Consider the following 21213-nt stretch of genomic DNA (forward strand, 5'->3'; position numbering starts at 1 on the left):
TAGACCAGTCTTAATGACGTCAACAATTTATGACGCAACTAACAAGTAGGTATGGTTTATATATTTTTTTATTTTTATTCTAAAGATTATATTTTCAATGACGTCAATGAGAATACGTGGGTGATGTCATTAAATACAAAAGTAGGTATATTTTATTAATTTCAATTCTCAATTTTCAAGTAATTTTTTTTAATTAATAGAATCTACAAAAAAAAACAACCTTCGAGCGTACTCGGTAGTGTGCCTACCCAAGGCTGAGAAATTACAGAACTATCTTTTATAACCTGAACAATCTGTGCCCGCGACTCCGTCCGCGCGGAATAGTAATTTTGGGCATCATTGAAGGGTGTATAAATATCCCCGGTTTTTTTTTCCAAATTTTCCATTATTTCTTCGCTCCTAATAGTTGCAGCGTGATGCTTTTTAGCCTAAAGCCTTCCTCGAAAAATGATCGATTCGAATCAAAGTTCCTGAGATTAGCGCGTTCAAACAAACAAACAAACTCTTCAGCTCGGTTCGTCGGTTCCTAAAGCCCATTTCCTTGAATGTACCTTTCGCGGATTGTTTAATTCCACGACTGTCTAATATCCCGACAGCAAAATTAAAAAAAAATTGTACAAGTGAATTTATTTAATTCTATATATAATATTTATATAATTTTTAAGTAATTTTAAATTTAAAAAATATGTTAAAGGTGTGTCGGGTGTGCTCGCTGTGTCGCTCTACATAAAAATGCAATTCAGCAAGTTTGCATGTCGCTACATCTGGTTTGATTGATTGGACCATGCCATCTCAGGAACAAGCACTACCGCTGAGTCTGTCGAATTGTCAGCTTATTTGCCCCCACTATTTCCAAAAAATACTTTCTTTCAACATAAGCACCGTAACAGCATTTTTAGGTACTGGACTTGGCCATTTTTTTACATATTTTTTCTCTTGTAAAAAATTTCAAGAATAATTGTCGACCTTGCCCGTGTTAACCTTATTAGTGAAAACATGTTTCAAAGACAATGAAACGCGTTTTCAAAAACATAAAAAAATACAAAAAATACTTCTTTTTCATGACCACGCTAATTTCAATCTAGAATGTCCGTATGAACTTTGGTTTTGGGGCGTAAGGGGTTAAACACATCACACACATCTTTTCCGTAGGGGTAGGCATTCCATCACGAAGCCATACAGCTGAACGTGGCCTTTCTAGACTGTTGTCTCTGTCTACCCCCCAAAGAATATAGACATGACTAAATGTTTATACTATTTCACGCGTTACGTGCCGTGTGGTTCCCGGCACCAATACAAAAAAGAATAGGACCACTCCATCTCTTTCCCATGGATGTCGTAAAAGGCGACTAAGGGAAAGGCTTACAAACTTGGGATTCTTTTTTAGGCGATGGGCTAGCAACCTATCACTAGTTGAATCTCAATTCTATCGTCAAGCCAAATAGCTGAACGTGGCCATTCAGTCTTTTCAAGACTGCTACCCCTACAGGCTCTGTCTACTCCGCAAGGGATAATAGACGTGACCATATGTATGTATGTATGTATTTCACGCGTACGAAGTAGCGGGTCATCACCTAGTTATTAATAGCTGTAGAAACACAAAACGTCCGATTAGAACTTCAATAACATTTCTAGCCGTCACGCCAGCAAAAATCTAGGCCGTGTGATGCCGTGTAAAATTTCGAGACCCCCGACGCCATCTTGGTCCAGAAATAAATAAATAGGGGATGATTACAGGAATGCCGTGTGGCTCCCGGCAGCAAAAAAGAATAGGACCACTCCATCTCTTTCCCATGGATTTCGTAAAAGGCGACTAAGGGATAAGCTTAAAAACTTGGGTTTCTTCTTTTAGGCGATGGGCTAGTAACCTCAATTCTATCATTAAGCCAAATAGCTGAATGTGGCTCTGTCTACCTCGCAAGGGATATAGACGTGACCATATGTATGCATTACAGTAATCGAGTTAGCCTCGAAGTAAGTTCGAGACTTGTGTCACGAGATAGTAAATCAACGATACTATATCCTACTAATTATTATAAATGCGAAAAATTGTATGTCAGAATGTCAGTACGGATGTTTGTTACTAGAACGGTCTAATTGAGAACCACCTCCTTATTTAAATAGGTTAACAATAAATATTTTCACACGAATATGATATAGGAAAGCAAATATTTTGCAACATGTGACGTCACGGACACACCTCTAGCTCAAATCAAGTTTTCAAGGAAATTCAAATTATAGTACCTCTAATTGATAATGACACATTGTAACAATTTATGCCGTGTTATCCCGCACCAATAAAAAAAAAAAGAATAGGACCACTCCATCTCGTTCCCACGGATGTCGTAAAAGGCGACTAAGGGATAGGCTTATAAACTTAGGATTCTTCTTTTAGGCGATGGGCTAGCAACCTGACTGGTTGCTAGCCCATCGCCTATTGCTATTTCAATTCTATCATTAAGCCAAACAGCTGAACGTGGCCTGTCAGTCTTTTCAAGACTGTTGGCTCTGTCTACCCCGTAAGGGATAAAGACGTGATCATATGTAACAATTTATAAGTAGGTACACAGAGATATAATCACATCTTCATCCGTTACGGGGTAGACTTCAGAGATATTGGACGGACTCACAAAAAGACCGAAAGGCCAAGTTCAGCTGGCTGATAAAATTGAGATTCAAATAGCGACAGGTTGCTAGCTCATCGCCTAAAAAAAGAATCCCGAGTTTGTAAGCCCACCCCTTAGTCGCCTTTTACGACATCCATGGGAAAGACATGGAGTGGTCCTATTCTTTTTTGTATTGGTGCCGGGAACCACACGGCACTACACGAACATAATGAAAACAAGACTGTTGACGTCTACTAACATCAAAATATTGACTATGCTCATGTTTTGGTCATGTTCTCAAAGTTGTTACTTGTAATGCGACATTAAGTAAAGACATTGGAATACACGAAAGAATAAATGTACTGACATCACAGATAAAAAAAAACAGTTGAAATTAATTTGATAGAATAGAATAGATTTATTTTCAATATTGGACACAAGGTATAATTTATTGACGTCACATCACTCAAATCTAATCAAAACTACTGCCGCATCCAAAGCGCGTGTGTAGAAGAAGCGGCGGAACAAACTACACTGCAGCATTTTCACCGAACGTCAATTTACACATTTGATGTATATGTATGACGTGACCATATATATATATCTATATATCTATATACATACATATGGTCACGTCTATATGCCTTGTGGGCTAGACAGAGCCCACAGTCTTGAAAAGACTGAATGGCCACGTTCAGCTATTTGGCTCAATGATAGAATTGAGGTTTAAATGTATATGTATATACATTTATTCATACAAAATTAATTACAGGAGCATTTAATACAGTAATTCTAGTACAAGGTGCTACTTATTTCAAAAGAAATCTCTTCCAGTAGACCCGTGAGAGGAGAGATGAATTTTGGAGCGGTATGGCGTGTGCATAAATATAATTAATAAACATATATAACTAACTAATTAGGTAACTTCATAAAAAAATATTCATTACAACACACCTGTCTCCCATTGGGGTAGGCAGAGAATATGGAATTCCACTTGCTATGATCCTTACAGACCTCTCCCGCTTCCTCCACACTCATTACTCTTTTCATGCATATTCGACAACTAGCTGCGCCCGCGGCTTCGTCCGCGTGGAATAGTTATTTTGGGCATCATTGAAGCGCTCAAGGAGGAATAATTTTCTCCGTTTTTTATTGTTCTTATAGTTGCAGCGTGATGTTAAATAGCCTAAAGCCTTCCTCGATAAATGATCTATTCAACGCAAAAAGAATTGTTTTAATTCGAACCAGCAGTTCCTGAGATTAGCGCGTTCAAACAAACAAACTCTTCAGCTTTATAATATTAGCATAGATTACGGGCACTCCTAACATCTCCCGTTTTTTATCTAAACTACACAAAGTTATGTAACTACTTCAATAATAGGATAGGATAAAGGTCAAAGGATAGTCTTACAAGAAACGGGCGGAGGATCCTGAGGGAAGCCCTATTCAGCCTCCTCAGAAAAGGTATACCTGGAAGAAGGCCCAGTCTTATTGAATTCACCCAAGGTGGTCACTATAAATATATATACGGGACAAATTACACAGATTGAGTTAGCCTCGAAGTAAGTTCAAGACTTGTGTTACGAGATACTAACTCAACGATGCTATATTTTATAATAAATACTTATATATAGATAAACATCCAAGAGCCAGGTCAATCAGAAAAAAAAAAGTTCATACTGTACACAATATTTCTTGACATGGATTAAATTTAAAAAAAAAACAGAGAACACTCACCCATTACGATGCCACGGGACAGATTTGCCTGGATGCGGCTCCTCATTGAAGGTCACCGACCGGTCATGCTATAACTGAAAAAAAAAAGTCATAAAGAATTAACAATTCACTTACTGAGAAACTTACAATATAAGTATAGCATGACAGCGAGCGTATAAAAAACAAAAATATAAATAAGGAACTACATATGTTTGACGGCCTCTGTGGCGCAGCGGTAGTACGCTTGTCTGTGACACCGGAGGTCCCCTGTTCGAATCTCGGCCAGGGCATGATGAGAATAGAACTTTTTCAGATTGGTCTGGGTCTTGGATGTTTATCTATATAAGTATTTATTATAAAATATAGTATCGTTGAGTTAGTACCTCGTAAAACAAGTCTCGAACTTACTTTGAGGCTAACTCAATCTGTGAAATTTGTCCCATATATATTTATTTATTTATGTACTTTTATTTACCATAATTTATACCGGAATGAAAAGTACCCCATGTCCAAAGTGCCCTAATAAATATAAAAATACTTTAAAATTTCCTGTTTCAAAGCCGTGTGGTTCCCGGCACCAATACAAAAAAGAATAGTACCACTCCGTCTCTTTCCCATGGATGTCGTAAAAGGCGACTACGGGATAAGCTTACAAACTTGGGATTCCTTTTTAGGCAATGGGCTAGAAACCTGTCACTTTTTGAATCTCAATTCTATCATTAAGCCAAATAGCTGAATGTGGCCATTCAGTCTTGTCAAGACTGGTGGCTCTGTCTACCCCGCAAGGGATATAGACGTGACCATATGTATGTATGTTTCCTGTTTCACTTAGCCGGAAACCAGGCATTATTGTTATGCCAATTAATTTTATGCCGTTCAACGTTATGTTAATATCTATTGTGTTACAGACACGCTGTTATCCAGATTATTCAAGTACGTCTCGTTATCATTCTTATCAGTGTAACCTTTTCATCTTCAGTCATACAATTCTATTCTTAAGGTGACTTGTGATTTATCTGTAGTATTTTTTTTTAAAGGCGCCTGTATTTTCTGTCTCAAATAAAAAAAAATTGGATCTTTCCTCTTACCCATGGCTCTCATACAAGGCGACTAAGGGATAGGCTCATAGAATAGATTTATTTTCAATTCTATCATTAAGCCAAAAAAGCTGAATAGTGTTTACAAGACTGTTGGCTCTGTCTATCCCACAAGGGAAATAGATGTGGCTTATATGTAAAAAAAAATATTGTGTAATTGAGAACCTCCTTTTTTAAGTCGGTTAAAAGGAACCTTCACTGGAACATGACAGATTGGACTTCAAAGTTTTTATCAGTAAGGGAATTAATTACCCAGTAGTCTGAGAGTAAAGAGACTCTCAGCTACTGCTCAGCAAGAATAAAGTTTCCGAATTTTATAGTAACTCAACATACAAAATAATCACGCCTCATTCACGGAGGGGTAGGCAGAGACTATTTTTTTTTTAATTTGCCACAAACACTGCATTCTTCAGCCACATTTATAAATCTTATCATGCAAACTCGCCGTTAAATAGTATAACCTACATCACAAAAGTAAATATTACCGATGTTACAGTTCAAACATCACTAAACAAATCATACAAAGTCCAAACCGGTTTGATAGGCACACACTTCGAAATAACACAATTTGTATCAAGTAACTTATAGAAATGATTCAGAACTGAAGTCCGTTGCGTTATACGGCGTAGATGTAACAGTAATTCGAGAAGATTAGTCAATTAAATGTAACAATTAGACCTCAACCAAAAATCGCTATACGTAACGAACCGCGGTCACCGTGTTACATGAATTCGAGATATTTTGCGATTCGATAAATGAATATAAGATAGTACTTACAGAGATATATACCAAGATTGAGCGCCGTAGACTTATTTTGCATAAAACAAATAATTTTTAAGAGGAAAGTTTACAAAATCACGTTACGTACACTGCACGGGAAAGTGACAAGACGGACAAGCGAATGACTTTTGTTTTTCTTCTATTCGGCGTGGCACAGATCAAGCTCAAAATCAAGCTAGCGAGCGCTAGTGTCTATGCCATAGAAATTGACACAAGGGAAAATAACATGTCAAGTCAACTCAACAAATTAGGTTATGTTTTCATTTACGAGTTTCTTCCTCCTAGCTTATTTATTTTTTTCGTAAATTAAAAATAGCTTAAAAACTAATTGCCTGTCTAAACAATTAAACTTGGTTTTTAAAGGTTCTAGCTACCTTTTCATTGCGCACAAAATGTCTCCATCAGCTGGTAAAACTAAGGAGTTGGACTCAAAATACGATGAAGTTGTCGTGAAATTCGTGTCTGATGTAAGAAGTGGGTAAGTCGTGGCAATTGCTATGTTAATTTAATACAATCATAACGATAGAGATTGAGATTCAAATAGTGACAGGTTGCTAGCCCATCGCCTATAAGAAGAATCCCAAGGTTATAGCCTATCACTTAGTCACCTTTTACGACATCCATGGGAAAGAGATGGAGTGGTCCGATTCTTTTTTCTAATGGTGCCGTTAACCACACAGCACTTGAATGAATCAAATCCTCCTATAATACGTATTATAAATGCGAAAGTTTGTGAGTATGTCATTGTGCATGTTGTGACTTTTTCACGCAAAAACTACTGAACCGATTACGGTGAAATTTAGTATGTAGGTAGCTGAAGACCCAGAACATCATATAGGCTACTCTTGGTCCCAGTGTTCCCGCGAGATCAATAGGGTTTCCATGCGGACGAAGTCGCGGGCGGCCTCTAGTAATTTCATATTTTGGTTTCAGGAAACTGCAAGGTTCATACAACACTGCCGTGTCGACGGTGAACCTGTTGGAACAGCTTATTGGAGATTGTCAAAATGCTACAGCTTTGTGAGTATTTTTCCGAATGTGTAAAACAAGGGATAGGCATATGAACTTGGGATTCTTCTTTTGAGTGATGGTCTAGCAACCTGTCACTATTTGAATCTCAATTCTGTCATTGAGCTTAGAATCTTTGAATGTGGCCTTTTTTCAAGATTGTTGGCTCTGTATACCTCCGGCAAGGGATATAGACGTGACTAGAAAGTAGAAACTCAACAGCCTGCTAGGCCGATTTTAAATGACAATCAAAGGGAAGCCAGGCTAGGAGTGACGCCTCGGAAACCTCATGACACACAATGTTGTGTTGGAGGTTGTATATTATATGCTCCAATCCATGAAACTTTGCTTGCGCAATTTAGGTTTTTCGCTGTTTTTGACTGATAGCGTCGCATTATTTTATTTTTTACTAGCTTCTCCCCGCGACTTCCTCCGCGCGGATGTGGGTTTCGCGTGGATGGTTTATTTCTCCATTTTGAGTAACTCTGACAATAACAACTTATAAATATCTATTGGACCCAATTACGGCTAGTCCTATAATAATTAAGGAGGTCCCTCTATTGAGCTACTGCTGTTGAGCTCGCGTTCTGTAGTAAGTTTTTCTTTTCATAGTAATTAGTAGCGGCCCGCGTGTGCCGCAAACGGTTCAAGCCAAATCCGACTTTCGGCGCTACAAATTACGGCGCTGAATTCACTGCGGGTAACGTAACGTGTGTTCGCGGTTCTACAAAACATCGTCTATGGATAAACAGAAATATAAAGAATTTTTTTTTCGTATTTTTCCAGGATAAAAAGTATCCTATTTTATGCCCAGGATAATAAGGTGTAATTATACCAAGTTTCATCGAAATGGAACCGTTAGTTTTCACGTGATACATATGTGTATGTATGATTACTAGAAAAAGGTTTATAAACGTTACACGAGCGATGCCGGGGCATGTATTGAATTTTCAAATATTTAGGGGTACTCTTTTGTTTATTAAGCGGCTACATTTATCACACATATGTATACAATTGAAACTTTAAGTCACGACACGAGTCTTTGTTTATTTATGTTTATTTTTTTGTTACGTGCGCAGATTGACCTGCACTAGCACCTAGGTCATAACTGAAAATCAGCGTATTGCTCTACAGCAATAAATTCGTTGAGTTGTGACCTTTTTGTGTTGCTGCAACTCACACCCTAGTAAATTGTATTACATATGAAATTGTAAATCGTGTGTAGCAAATCAAATAAATGAATTATCTATCTATCTATCTATCTATTTTTAAACGGTTTTATTTAGCTCACCCCGTTTGTTTTATTCTTGGGTCAAATTTAGTAATTCAAATTTCACCCTCTTCCTGTCAACCGATTAATCTGAAATTTTGTATACACTTTGGATTTTGGTGACAATATAATTATGTTTATTCATTATCATTATAAATTCAAGATGGCCGCCGTTACAAAATGGCGGATAATTTAGGTTTCATTAATCCCATCAATATGGGTATCAAATGAAAGGGCTCAACAAGCAGAATACAATATACTATAAAAAATTGAAATCCAAGATGGCGGCCTCTACAAAATGGCGGATAACTTAGGTTTTATCAATCCCATCAACATGGGTATCAAATGAAAGGTCTCAACAAGTAGAATACAATTTACTATTCAAAATTAAAATCTAAGCAGTGGGATAAAATGTAGCCTATGTTACTCCTGAAGGTTAAGTCTATCCCTGTGCCAAATTTCATTCAAATCGGTCCAGTAGTTTTTGAGTTTATTCGTTACAACTAAAAACTAGAAAATAAAAATAGGTAAAAAAACTTTTTAAGTTAAACGGTTTTATGTTAAACATACATTGCAATGTTTAATATAAATGTACTAAAAACCAAAAAATAATAAAATAGATACAGTCGTGGGAATTATAAACATATGCATAGACTAGACTAAAATAAAACCGTGGGGCACGTCAATTGTCTACAATCGTTGATTAAAATGTTTGTTTTGTAATGTTACTGTTGTTCAACCGACAACGATGGACGTGTGATAAGTAGGGCTAGAATGTGGAAACAAGTAAGCAAGCTCGATTAAGCGAGTTTTAGGGTTTCATAATGTTGAGCGAGTAGTACTTTTATCATAAGTTTTGTCGATTAAAGACAAACTACGAGCAGTGAAACGATTCCTCGCTAGCCAGCAAAATAGTAAGTAATTTGCGCACCGTCTGCGGGCCAACTGCCTAACGACGAATTAAACGATTCTTCTATCGCACATTAAGTCTATAATTTGTAGACAATTGACGTGCCCCACGGTTTTATTTTAGTCTAGTCTATGCATATGTTTATAATTCCCACGACTCTATTATATTATTTTTCATCACCATCATCACGTATCTATTTTATTATTTTTTGGTTTTTAGTACATTTATATTAAACATTGCAATGTATGTTTAACATAAAACCGTTTAACTTAAAAAGTTTTTTTACCTATTTTTATGTTATATACAGCGAGCTGTGTGGCGCTGTACGGGCGGTCGGTAACAGGATGTGCCGCGCCCTGCCCCAGGAGCTGGTGGCGGCCAACATGGTCCGCCGCGTGCTCAGGGCCATCCGGGACGAGCACAGCTCCCACGCTAATCAGGTTTGAAGAGTTTTGTAGCATTCACACACACACACATACAGATCTCACGCTAATCAGGTTTGAAGAGTTTTGTAGCATACACACACACACACATACAGACACATACACATACAGCTCTCACGCTAATCAGGTTTGTTGTAGCATACACACATACACATACTCACAGACACACACACATACACATACAGCTCTCACGCTAATCAGGTTTGTTGTAGCATACACACACACAGACACACATACACATAGATATACAGCTCCCACGCTAATCAGGTTTGTTGTAGCATACACACACACACACAGACACACATACACACACACATACACATACAGCTCTCACGCTAATCAGGTTTGTTGTAGCATACACACATACACATACTCACAGACACACACACATACACATACAGCTCAAACGCTAATCAGGTTTGTTGTAGCATACACACACACAGACACACATACACATAGATATACAGCTCTCACGCTAATCAGGTTTGTTGTAGCATACACACATACACATACTCACAGACACACACACATACACATACAGCTCTCACGCTAATCAGGTTTGTTGTAGCATACACACATACACATACACACAGACACACACACATACACATACAGCTCAAACGCTAATCAGGTTTGTTGTAGCATACACACACACAGACACACATACACATAGATATACAGCTCTCACGCTAATCAGGTTTGTTGTAGCATACACACATACACATACTCACAGACACACACACATACACATACAGCTCTCACGCTAATCAGGTTTGTTGTAGCATACACACATACACATACACACAGACACACACACATACACATACAGCTCAAACGCTAATCAGGTTTGTTGTAGCATACACACACACAGACACACATACACATAGATATACAGCTCTCACGCTAATCAGGTTTGTTGTAGCATACACACATACACATACACACAGACACACACACATACACATACAGCTCTCACGCTAATCAAGTTTGTTGTAGCATACACACATACACATACTCACAGACACACACACATACACATACAGCTCAAACGCTAATCAGGTTTGTTGTAGCATACACACACACAGACACACATACACATAGATATACAGCTCTCACGCTAATCAGGTTTGTTGTAGCATACACACATACACATACTCACAGACACACACACATACACATACAGCTCAAACGCTAATCAGGTTTGTTGTAGCATACACACATACACATACTCATAGACACACACACATACACATACAGCTCAAACGCTAATCAGGTTTGTTGTAGCATACACACATACACATACTCACAGACACACACACATACACATACAGCTCTCACGCTAATCAGGTTTGTTGTAGCATACACACATACACATACTCACAGACACACACACATACACATACAGCTCTCACGCTAATCAGGTTTGTTGTAGCATACACACATACACATACTCATAGACACACACACATACACATACAGCTCAAACGCTAATCAGGTTTGTTGTAGCATACACACATACACATACTCACAGACACACACACATACACACATACACATACAGCTCTCACGCTAATCAGGTTTGTTGTAGCATACACACATACACATACTCACAGACACACACACATACACATACAGCTCTCACGCTAATCAGGTTTGTTGTAGCATACACACATACACATACTCACAGACACACACACATACACATACAGCTCAAACGCTAATCAGGTTTGTTGTAGCATACACACATACACATACTCACAGACACACACACATACACATACAGCTCTCACGCTAATCAGGTTTGTTGTAGCATACACACATACACATACTCACAGACACACACACATACACATACAGCTCTCACGCTAATCAGGTTTGTTGTAGCATACACACATACACATACTCATAGACACACACACATACACATACAGCTCAAACGCTAATCAGGTTTGTTGTAGCATACACACATACACATACTCACAGACACACACACATACACACATACACATACAGCTCTCACGCTAATCAGGTTTGTTGTAGCATACACACATACACATACACACAGACACACACACATACACATACAGCTCTCACGCTAATCAGGTTTGTTGTAGCATACACACATACACATACTCACAGACACACACACATACACATACAGCTCAAACGCTAATCAGGTTTGTTGTAGCATACACACATACACATACTCACAGACACACACACATACACACATACACATACAGCTCTCACGCTAATCAGGTTTGTTGTAGCATACACACATACACATACACACAGACACACACACATACACATACAGCTCTCACGCTAATCAGGTTTGTTGTAGCATACACACATACACATACTCACAGACACACACACATACACATACAGCTCAAACGCTAATCAGGTTTGTTGTAGCATACACACATACACATACTCACAGACACACACACATACACATACAGCTCTCACGCTAATCAGGTTTGTTGTAGCATCAAATCAAATCAAATATTTTTATTTTCTCTCAAATATCAAGTAGTTAATACATAACATAGGTAAGAATATGAGAGACTGGTGTCTAAACTAAGCAGATGCCTGTATCTCAGAAAACCAGCCTCACACAGAAGTCTTGAAAGAAAAGTGTCATTAAGTCAATGATTGAATTGAGATTCGAATAGTCACGGGTTGCTAGCTCATCGCCTATAGGAAGAGTCCCAAGTTTATAGTTAGTACAGTAGTAGTAGTTATATAGTTTACCATATGTATGTATGTATATATGGAATGGATAATGGTCCCGTTTCAGACTGGAGATAGCTTGGGGGAGAGTCTGCAGCGGTTGGTGCTGGCTGCGCCTGCGCGGCGCGCCACGCTAGGGGAGAGGGCTGACCTCCGCGGGCCTCTGAGGGACCACATCGCAGAGGTATGTATGACTGTGTTACAAGTCTTAGTCTGTGTAAAGTTCAAATTTAATTTAATTGTTTTTTTTTTCAGTATCGTGCATTTCAAACATCTCCTAACCTAACCTAACCTAACTTTTTAAACTCATACATTACACGGTCGTCTTATAAAGTTTTATTTATCACTTAATAATTGTCATGTATTCTGTTCTGTTCTGTTCTATTGTATTCTACATAATATATAACTATCATCACGTCTATATCCCTTACGGTGTAGACTGGGCCAACAGTATAAAAAAGACTGATAGGCCACGTTCAGCTGTTTGGCTTACTGACAGAATTGAGATTCATATAAAGTGACAAGTTGCTAGCCCGTCGGCTAAAGGAAGAATGGCAAGTTTATAAGCATAACCCTTAGTCGCATTTTACGACATCCACTGGAAAGAGACGGAGCACACATGCACACACAGCTAGTGACATCTATATACATATAATCACGTCTGTATACCTCGCGGGGCAGACAGGGTTAGCATTCTCGAAAATACTGACAGGCCACGTTCATTTGTATGGCTTGCTTAATGAAGGTATAGAGATTCAAATAGTGAGAGGTTACTAGCCCATCACCTTCAAGAAGAATCCCAAGTTTGTTAGCCTTTTATCGCCTAATCGCCTTATACGACTCTACTCACTAATTATTAAATAAATAAAAAAAAAACTATTTATAATACTTCGCCGTGTTTTTCCCGGCACCAATATAAAAAAGAATAGGACCACTCCATCTCTTTCCCACGGATGTCGTAAAAGGCGACTAAGGGATAGGCTTAAAACCTTGGGATTCTTCTTATAGGCGATGGCCTAGCAACCTGTCACTATTTGAATCTCAATTCCATCATTAAGCCAAACAGCTGAACACGGCCTGTCAGTTTTTCAATATTGCAGGCTCCGTCTACCCCGCAAGGGATAAAGACGTGATTATATGAATGAATAAATGAATAGGAGGAAGTGTGCAGAGATCGTGGCAAGTGGAAAGAGGTAGTCTCTGCCCACCCCACCGGGAAAGAGGCGTGATTTTATGTGTGTATGTATGAATGAATCTATACACTTACAGCTGCGCGCCGAACTGGAGTCGAGCAAATCGTCCATATGCTCGCAAGCTCGCGAGCATGTTCACGCGGACGAGCTACTGCTCACGTACGGTGCGAGCGGACTCGTCGAGAAGTTTCTGAGGAACGCGGCGCAGAGGAGGTACCGGCTGATATTGGCCGAGGGCAGCGATGTGGCTCAGGTGAGTTGACCTTTGACCTTAGTGTGACCTTTGACCTTGATCTCAAGGACAAAATGTAAAGGTCAACCTTTACTCTATTTTCGCTCTTACTGTGAGGCTTGACCTTAAATTGACCTTTGACCTCAACTTGACCTTTGACCTTGACCTTCACTGTAGGCACAACAACTGACCTTAGACCACAATCTTAATCTTCTGACCTCTTATGTCTTTTTACCTTTTGGAAAAAACATTTGACCACAAACCATTAACCCTGACGATCGACTGCTCACGTACGGTGCGAGCGGACTCGTCGAGAAGTTTCTGAGGAACGCGGCGCAGAGGAGGTACCGGCTGATATTGGCCGAGGGCAGCGATGTGGCTCAGGTGAGGGGTCATTTTGATCTGAAACTTGATCTTTGACCTTAGTGTGACCTTTGACCTTAATCTCAAGGATACTCGATTTTCGCTCTCACTGTGAGGTTTGACTTTAAATTGACCTTTGACCTCAACTTGACCTTTGACCTCGACCTTCACTGTAGGCATAAAAACTGACCTTAGGTCACAATCTTAATCTTCTGACCTCTTATGTCTTTTTACCTTTTGTAAATAACATTTGACCACAAACCATTAACATTGACCCTGACGAACTACTACTACTCACGTACGGTGCGAGCGGACTCGTCGAGAAGTTTCTGAGGAACGCGGCGCAGAGGAGGTACAGGCTGATATTGGCCGAGGGCAGCGATGTGGCTCAGGTGAGGTCATTTTAATCTGAAACTTGACCTTTGACCTTGGTGTGACCTTTGACCTTAATCTCAAGGACAAAATGTAAAGGTTAAGGTAAAGGTCAACCTTTACTCGAATTTTGCTCTTACTGTGAGGTTGGACCTTAAATTGACCGCTGACCTCGACCTTCACCGTAGACAAAAAAACTGACCTTAGACCACAATTTTAACATTTTTTTTCTGGCAGTCTCCCGCGATGGCGTCACGTTAGGCGTCATCCGGCGTCGCCGTGACCATGTAATTAAAACAACATTTTGACAAACATACCCTAAATTTTTTGATTTTCATGCAGTCTCACTAACTTCTCACAAATTATGAAGAGTAAAAAAAACACACAATTGAGCAACACATCCACAATTGTTATAATGGTTGAAAACAGTTTAAATATGGCGTCGTTCGGCGTCGCCGTGACGGTGTAAAACAACATTTTGACAAACATACCTTCAATTTTTTTGATTTTCATGCAGTCCCACGCGATGGCGTCACATTTGGCGTCGTCCGGCGTCGCCGTGACGGTGTGAAACAACATTTTGACAAACATACCCTCAATTATTATTATATTATGTCGTAAAAGGCGACTAAGGGATAGGCTTACATACTTGGGAATCCTTTTTTAGGCGATGGGCTAGCAACCTGTCACTATTTGAATCTCAATTCTATCTCAAAGCCAAATAGCTGAACGTGGCCTATCAGTCTTTACAAGACTGTCGGCTCTGTCTACCCCGCAAGGGATATAGACGTGATTATATGTATGTATGTATGTATGTGCCCTCAATTTTTTGTTTTTCATGCAGTCTCACGCGATGGCGTCGCGTTTGGCGTCATCCGGCGTCGCCGTGACCGTGGTGGATAACGCATCAGTCTGCGCGGTCATGCCCAGAGTAAATAAGGTGACGAATAGAATAGAATAGATTTATTTTCAAAACTAGCGGCCCGGCCCCGGCTTCGCACGGGTGGACATATTTTTGTGTTTTATATTATATTGAAATAAACAAAGAGTAAAAACAAATTTATGCCTATGTCACTTTTGAAGGTCTATTCTATATCTGTGCCAAATTTTATCAAAATCGGACCAGTAGTTTTTGAGTTTATTCCACACAAACATACAAAAATACAAATCTTTCCTCTTTATTATTAGTGTGGATAAAGTTGAAAGCAGGTTGACTAAGCAGATGTACAAGGAGAGTGTGGAGGGAAATTCGGAGTGGGAAGACCTAGACGAACGTATCTTGATCAAATTAAGGACGTCCTGGCAAAGGGTCAGGTCAAGAGTACTTACCCGAAACCGCCGAGCTTGCATGAAGAGAGTTATGAATGTGGATGAAGCGAAGGAAGTATGCAGAGATCGTGGCAAGTGGAAAGAGGTTGTCTCTGCCTACCCCTCCGGGAAAGAGGCGTGATTTTATGTATGTATGTAGGTTTATTTTCAAAATTGGATACAAGGTATCACTTATTGATTATAAGGTAGGTAACGTATTGTATAGGGTTAATTTTAATTAAACGCGAACACATTAATTGTTATACGAATTTGTGAATTAAAAAAAAACCAAAGTACTTGACCGATTTTGATGCCTTGAAGAACTTAAGAGAACTACAGAGATTTGAAGAACTTAAAAATTGTATTTGTATTTTACGTAGGTACATAAATATAATCACTTCTATATCCATTGCGAGGTATATATATATATACATACCTACATACATACATAAAATCACGCCTTTTTCCCGGAGGGGTAGGCAGAGACTACCTCTTTCCACTTGCCACGATCTCTGCGTACTTCCTTCGCTTCGTCCACATTCATAACTCTCTTCATGCAAGCTCGACGGTTTCGGGTACTCTCGACCTGACCCAGGACGTCCTTAATTTGATCAAGATACGTTCGTATATATATATATATGTTTATTCCAAATATACATTGTACGCAGGTATTAGTGTCCGTTCGCACCGTGCTGCCGGGCGGCGCGGCGCTGGGCGCGGCCGGGCTGCACGCGCTCACCGCCGCGGCGCGCTACTACAGTGTGCCCGTGCGTATACGTTTCTTTACATTATAAACTAGCTGTGCCCGCCCGACTTGGTCCGCGTGGAATAGTTTGTTTGTTTGTTACCGCCGCGGCGCGCTACTACAGTGTGCCCGTGCGTATACGTTTCTTTACATTATAAACTAGCTGTGCCCGCCCGACTTGGTCCGCGTGGAATAGTTTGTTTGTTTGTTACCGCCGCGGCGCGCTACTACAGTGTGCCCGTGCGTATACGTTTCTTTACATTATAAACTAGCTGTGCCCGCCCGACTTGGTCCGCGTGGAATAGTTTGTTTGTTTGTTACCGCCGCGGCGCGCTACTACAGTGTGCCCGTGCGTATACGTTTCTTTACATTATAAACTAGCTGTGCCCGCCCGACTTGGTCCGCGTGGAATAGTTTGTTTGTTTGTTACCGCCGCGGCGCGCTACTACAGTGTGCCCGTGCGTATACGTTTCTTTACATTATAAACTAGCTGTGCCCGCCCCGACTTGGTCCGCGTGGAATAGTTTGTTTGTTTGTTACCGCCGCGGCGCGCTACTACAGTGTGCCCGTGCGTATACGTTCCCCTATGTTATAAACTAGCTGTGCCCGCCCCGACTTGGTCCGCGTGGAATAGTTTGTTTGTTTGTTACCGCCGCGGCGCGCTACTACAGTGTGCCCGTGCGTATACGTCTCCCTATGTTATAAACTAGCTGTGCCCGCCCCGACTTGGTCCGCGTGGAATAGTTTGTTTGTTTGTTACCGCCGCGGCGCGCTACTACAGTGTGCCCGTGCGTATACGTCTCCCTATGTTATAAACTAGCTGTGCCCGCCCCGACTTGGTCCGCGTGGAATTGTTTGTTTGTTTGTTACCGCCGCGGCGCGCTACTACAGTGTGCCCGTGCGTATACGTCTCCCTATGTTATAAACTAGCTGTGCCCGCCCCGACTTGGTCCGCGTGGAATAGTTTGTTTGTTTGTTACCGCCGCGGCGCGCTACTACAGTGTGCCGGTGCGTATACGTCTCCCTATGTTATAAACTAGCTGTGCCCGCCCGACTTGGTCCGCGTGGAATAGTTTGTTTGTTTGTTACCGCCGCGGCGCGCTACTACAGTGTGCCCGTGCGTATACGTTCCCCTATGTTATAAACTAGCTGTGCCCGCCCCGACTTGGTCCGCGTGGAATTGTTTGTTTGTTTGTTTGTAATATCTATTTTGAATGTGGCACTATCAATCTTTCTGTTGGCTCTGTCTACCCCTCAAGGGATATAGACGTGATACTCTCAAGGATGAATAATTTTCCCCGATTTTTTTTCACATTCTCCGTTATTTATTTTTTCCTTTTAGTTGCAGTGCGATGTTATATAGCCTAAAGCCTTCCTCGATAAATGGTCTATTCAACGCAAAAAGAATTTTTCTATTCGAACCAGTAGTTCCTGAGATTAGCGCGTTCAAACAAACAAACATACTCTTCAACTTTATAATGTTAGTACCTATAGATGTACAGGTGATAATGACGGCCTCTGTGGCGCAGCGGTAGTACGCTTGTCTGTGACACCGGAGGTCCCGAGTTCGAATCCCGATCAAGGCATGATGAGAAACGAACTTTTTCTGATTGGCCTGGGTCTTGGATGTTTATCTATATAAGTATTTATTATAAAAAACAGCATCGTTGAGTTAGTATTTCGTAACACAAGTCTCGAACTTACTTCGAGGCTGACTTGATCTGTGTAATTTGTCCCGTAGGTATATATTTATTTATTTATTAACAGGTTGTGGTGTTAGCGCCGCTGTACAAATTATCGCCGCTCCACCAGCACCATTGCAACTGGCTATCGACCCCGCACACCGCGGTCCCTTACGGGTGAGTTTACCGTTAATAAAATGTGAAACGTTAATTTTGACATATCAAAACCTATATTTCAAAGATTTTTATTATTAGATATTGCCGTGTGATTCCCGGCATCAATAAAAATAAAGAATAGGACCACTCCCATTCCCATGGATGTCGTAAAAGGCGACTAAGAGATAGGCTTACAAACTTGGGATTCTTCATTAAGGCGATGGGCTACCTGACACTAATTGAATCTTAATTCTATCATTGAGCATCAAGCAGCTGAGCATGCCCTATCTGTCTTTTCAAGACTGTTGGCTATGTCTAACCCCCAAGGGATATAGACGTGATTATACATGTATGTATGTATTTCAGAGTTTAACATTAAAAGAGGTTACCAAAAAAAAAATATTTTTAATAAGTACTTGTTAAGATTTTATTCATACAAAGCACGTTTATATCCCTTCCAAGATAGGCACAGCCAATCTTGAAAAGACTGATAGGCCACGCTCAGCCGCTTAGCTCAATGATGGGAGTCGCTTCGTTTGTCAAAGGATTCAGGGTCCATGGTCAAAGGCGCACCCCGGGCTCCTCTCCAGAGCGGTGAGGATGCAACCGGGACTGAAGCCGGGAGGAAGAAGACATATATATTACGTTTTCATCGCCTTACAGAGCGGTCAGAGCCTTCAAAACAAGATAACTTAAATTTTAAAAACAGTATTATGATTATGATAGACGAATATCTTATCTTATATCTTGATCAAATTAAGGACGTCCTGGCAAAGGGTCAGGTCGAGTTATGAATGTGGATGAAGCGAAGGAAGTGTGCAGAGATCGTGGCAAGTGGAAAGATGTGGTCTCTGCCTACCCCTCCGGGAAAGAGGCGTGATGTTATGTATGTACATACATACATATGGTCAGTGCCTTCAAAACTGGTTAACTGAAATTTTAGCATACTTCTTTTTATAAGTATAGGGTTTTTTTTTCAGGGCTCTGGCCGTGTCAGAAGCACACGTGGTGGCGCCATTGTACGACTTCGTACCGCCAGACCATATCACGCTGTTTGTCACTAACCTGTAAGTATACATATATACATACATTTGTCACGTCTATATCCCTTGCGGGATAGACAGTGCCAACAGTCTTGAAAACACTGATAGGCCACGTTCAGCTGTTTGGCTTAGTGAGAGAATTGAGATTCAAATAGTGGGACAGGTTGCTAAGCCATCGCCTAAAAGAAGAATCCCAAGTTTATAAGCCTCTTCCTTAGTCGCCTTTAACGACATCCATGGGAACGAGATGGAGTGGTTCAATTCTTTGTTTTTATTAATGCCGAGAACCACACGATTGTTTATTACAATTTATTTCACTGTTAGGTAGTAAGAGGTAGTCTCTGCCTACCCCTCCGGGAAAGAGGCGTGATTTTATGTTATGTTATTTCACTCTTTTTGTTTTTTTTTCCAGCGGCGGAAGTTCCCCGTCATACATATACAGGCTGTTGTCGGAATTGTACGATTCCAACGATCACCAGCTGTAGACGGCATGTATAATGTCATCAAATGTCATGAACATACTGACTGGACTGTGTAGCGCATGTAAATTAAAATTTTCAGTTTTTTTTTCATTATTATAGGAAGAGTACCACTCCATCTCTTTCTCATAGGTGTCGTTAAAGGCGACTAAGGGATAGGCTTACAAACTTGAGATTCTTTTTTTAGGCGATAGGCTAGCAACCTGTCGCTATTTGAATCTCAATTCTATAATTAAGCCAAATAGCTGAACGTGGCCTATCAGTCTTTTTAACACTGTTGGCTCTGTCTAACCCGCAAGGGATATAGACGTGATTATATGTACTTCATATCGCGTAACAATTGTCATATCTTTTGGTTTCACAACATTGGTTGACGTCAAATGAATTACTTAAAACTAAGTTTACTGCCGCTTCCGAAGCGTCAGTGCAGAAGAAGAATAAAAAAAATTAAACAAAAATCATTTCATGCATCAGCTCGTCGATTTCGGGTACTCTTGACCTGAAAATGCCAATTTATTAGACTTTCCTTTGACTGACTTTTGAAATCTGCACGTCTATAGCGAGGCAGCCGGGGAACACTGTTTTTTCTGCAAGAAATGTAACATACATCTTATTCCGCCATATTTGTCAAATGTAAATATTTACTAAGTGTGTAATAAATATGATTTTTGTATAATAATCTTTTTCTTTATTTCATGCTTCCTTTTACATACATCAAACATGTAATCATGTCTATCCCTTGCGGGATAGACAGAGCCAGCAAACTTGATACTGATAGGTCATGTTCAAATGTTTGGCCTATTGATGGAATTGAGATTCAAATAGTGACAGGCTTTTTCGGCATCCATGGGAAAGAGAGTATTTTCCTTGGTGAAATTTGTTTTGTGTTAAGCAGTTTATTGAAAATGCTTTAGGCATGTAATTGCATGCCACTTACATGCAATATAGTTTTGTATAAGAATAGAGAGTGGTATAAAATGAAAGAATATTTTAAGTCCAAAAATATGTATTCCCATCATAATATAATAGTACCTATATTATACAAAAGTACATAACTCTTTTTTAAATAAACAT

General features: G+C 40.0%; 1 protein-coding gene across 1 annotated transcript; it reads left to right on the top strand.

Annotated features, from left to right (window-relative positions):
* Positions 1 to 6504: 6504 nt before the first annotated feature.
* On the top strand, positions 6505 to 20891 carry LOC106138598 (translation initiation factor eIF-2B subunit beta; the record flags this gene model as incomplete). The annotated part of the gene is made up of 10 exons (XM_060953100.1): positions 6505 to 6677; positions 7133 to 7219; positions 9695 to 9827; positions 12634 to 12750; positions 13836 to 14012; positions 15571 to 15666; positions 16703 to 16801; positions 18547 to 18638; positions 19598 to 19684; positions 20073 to 20891. Coding segments are annotated over 10 exons (1134 nt in total), but the record flags the coding sequence as incomplete, so codon positions are not given.
* Between the last annotated feature and the right edge of the window lie 322 nt (positions 20892 to 21213).

This window comes from Amyelois transitella, chromosome 31 (genome assembly GCF_032362555.1).
Source record: "Amyelois transitella isolate CPQ chromosome 31, ilAmyTran1.1, whole genome shotgun sequence".
Taxonomy (NCBI): Eukaryota; Metazoa; Arthropoda; class Insecta; order Lepidoptera; family Pyralidae; genus Amyelois; species Amyelois transitella.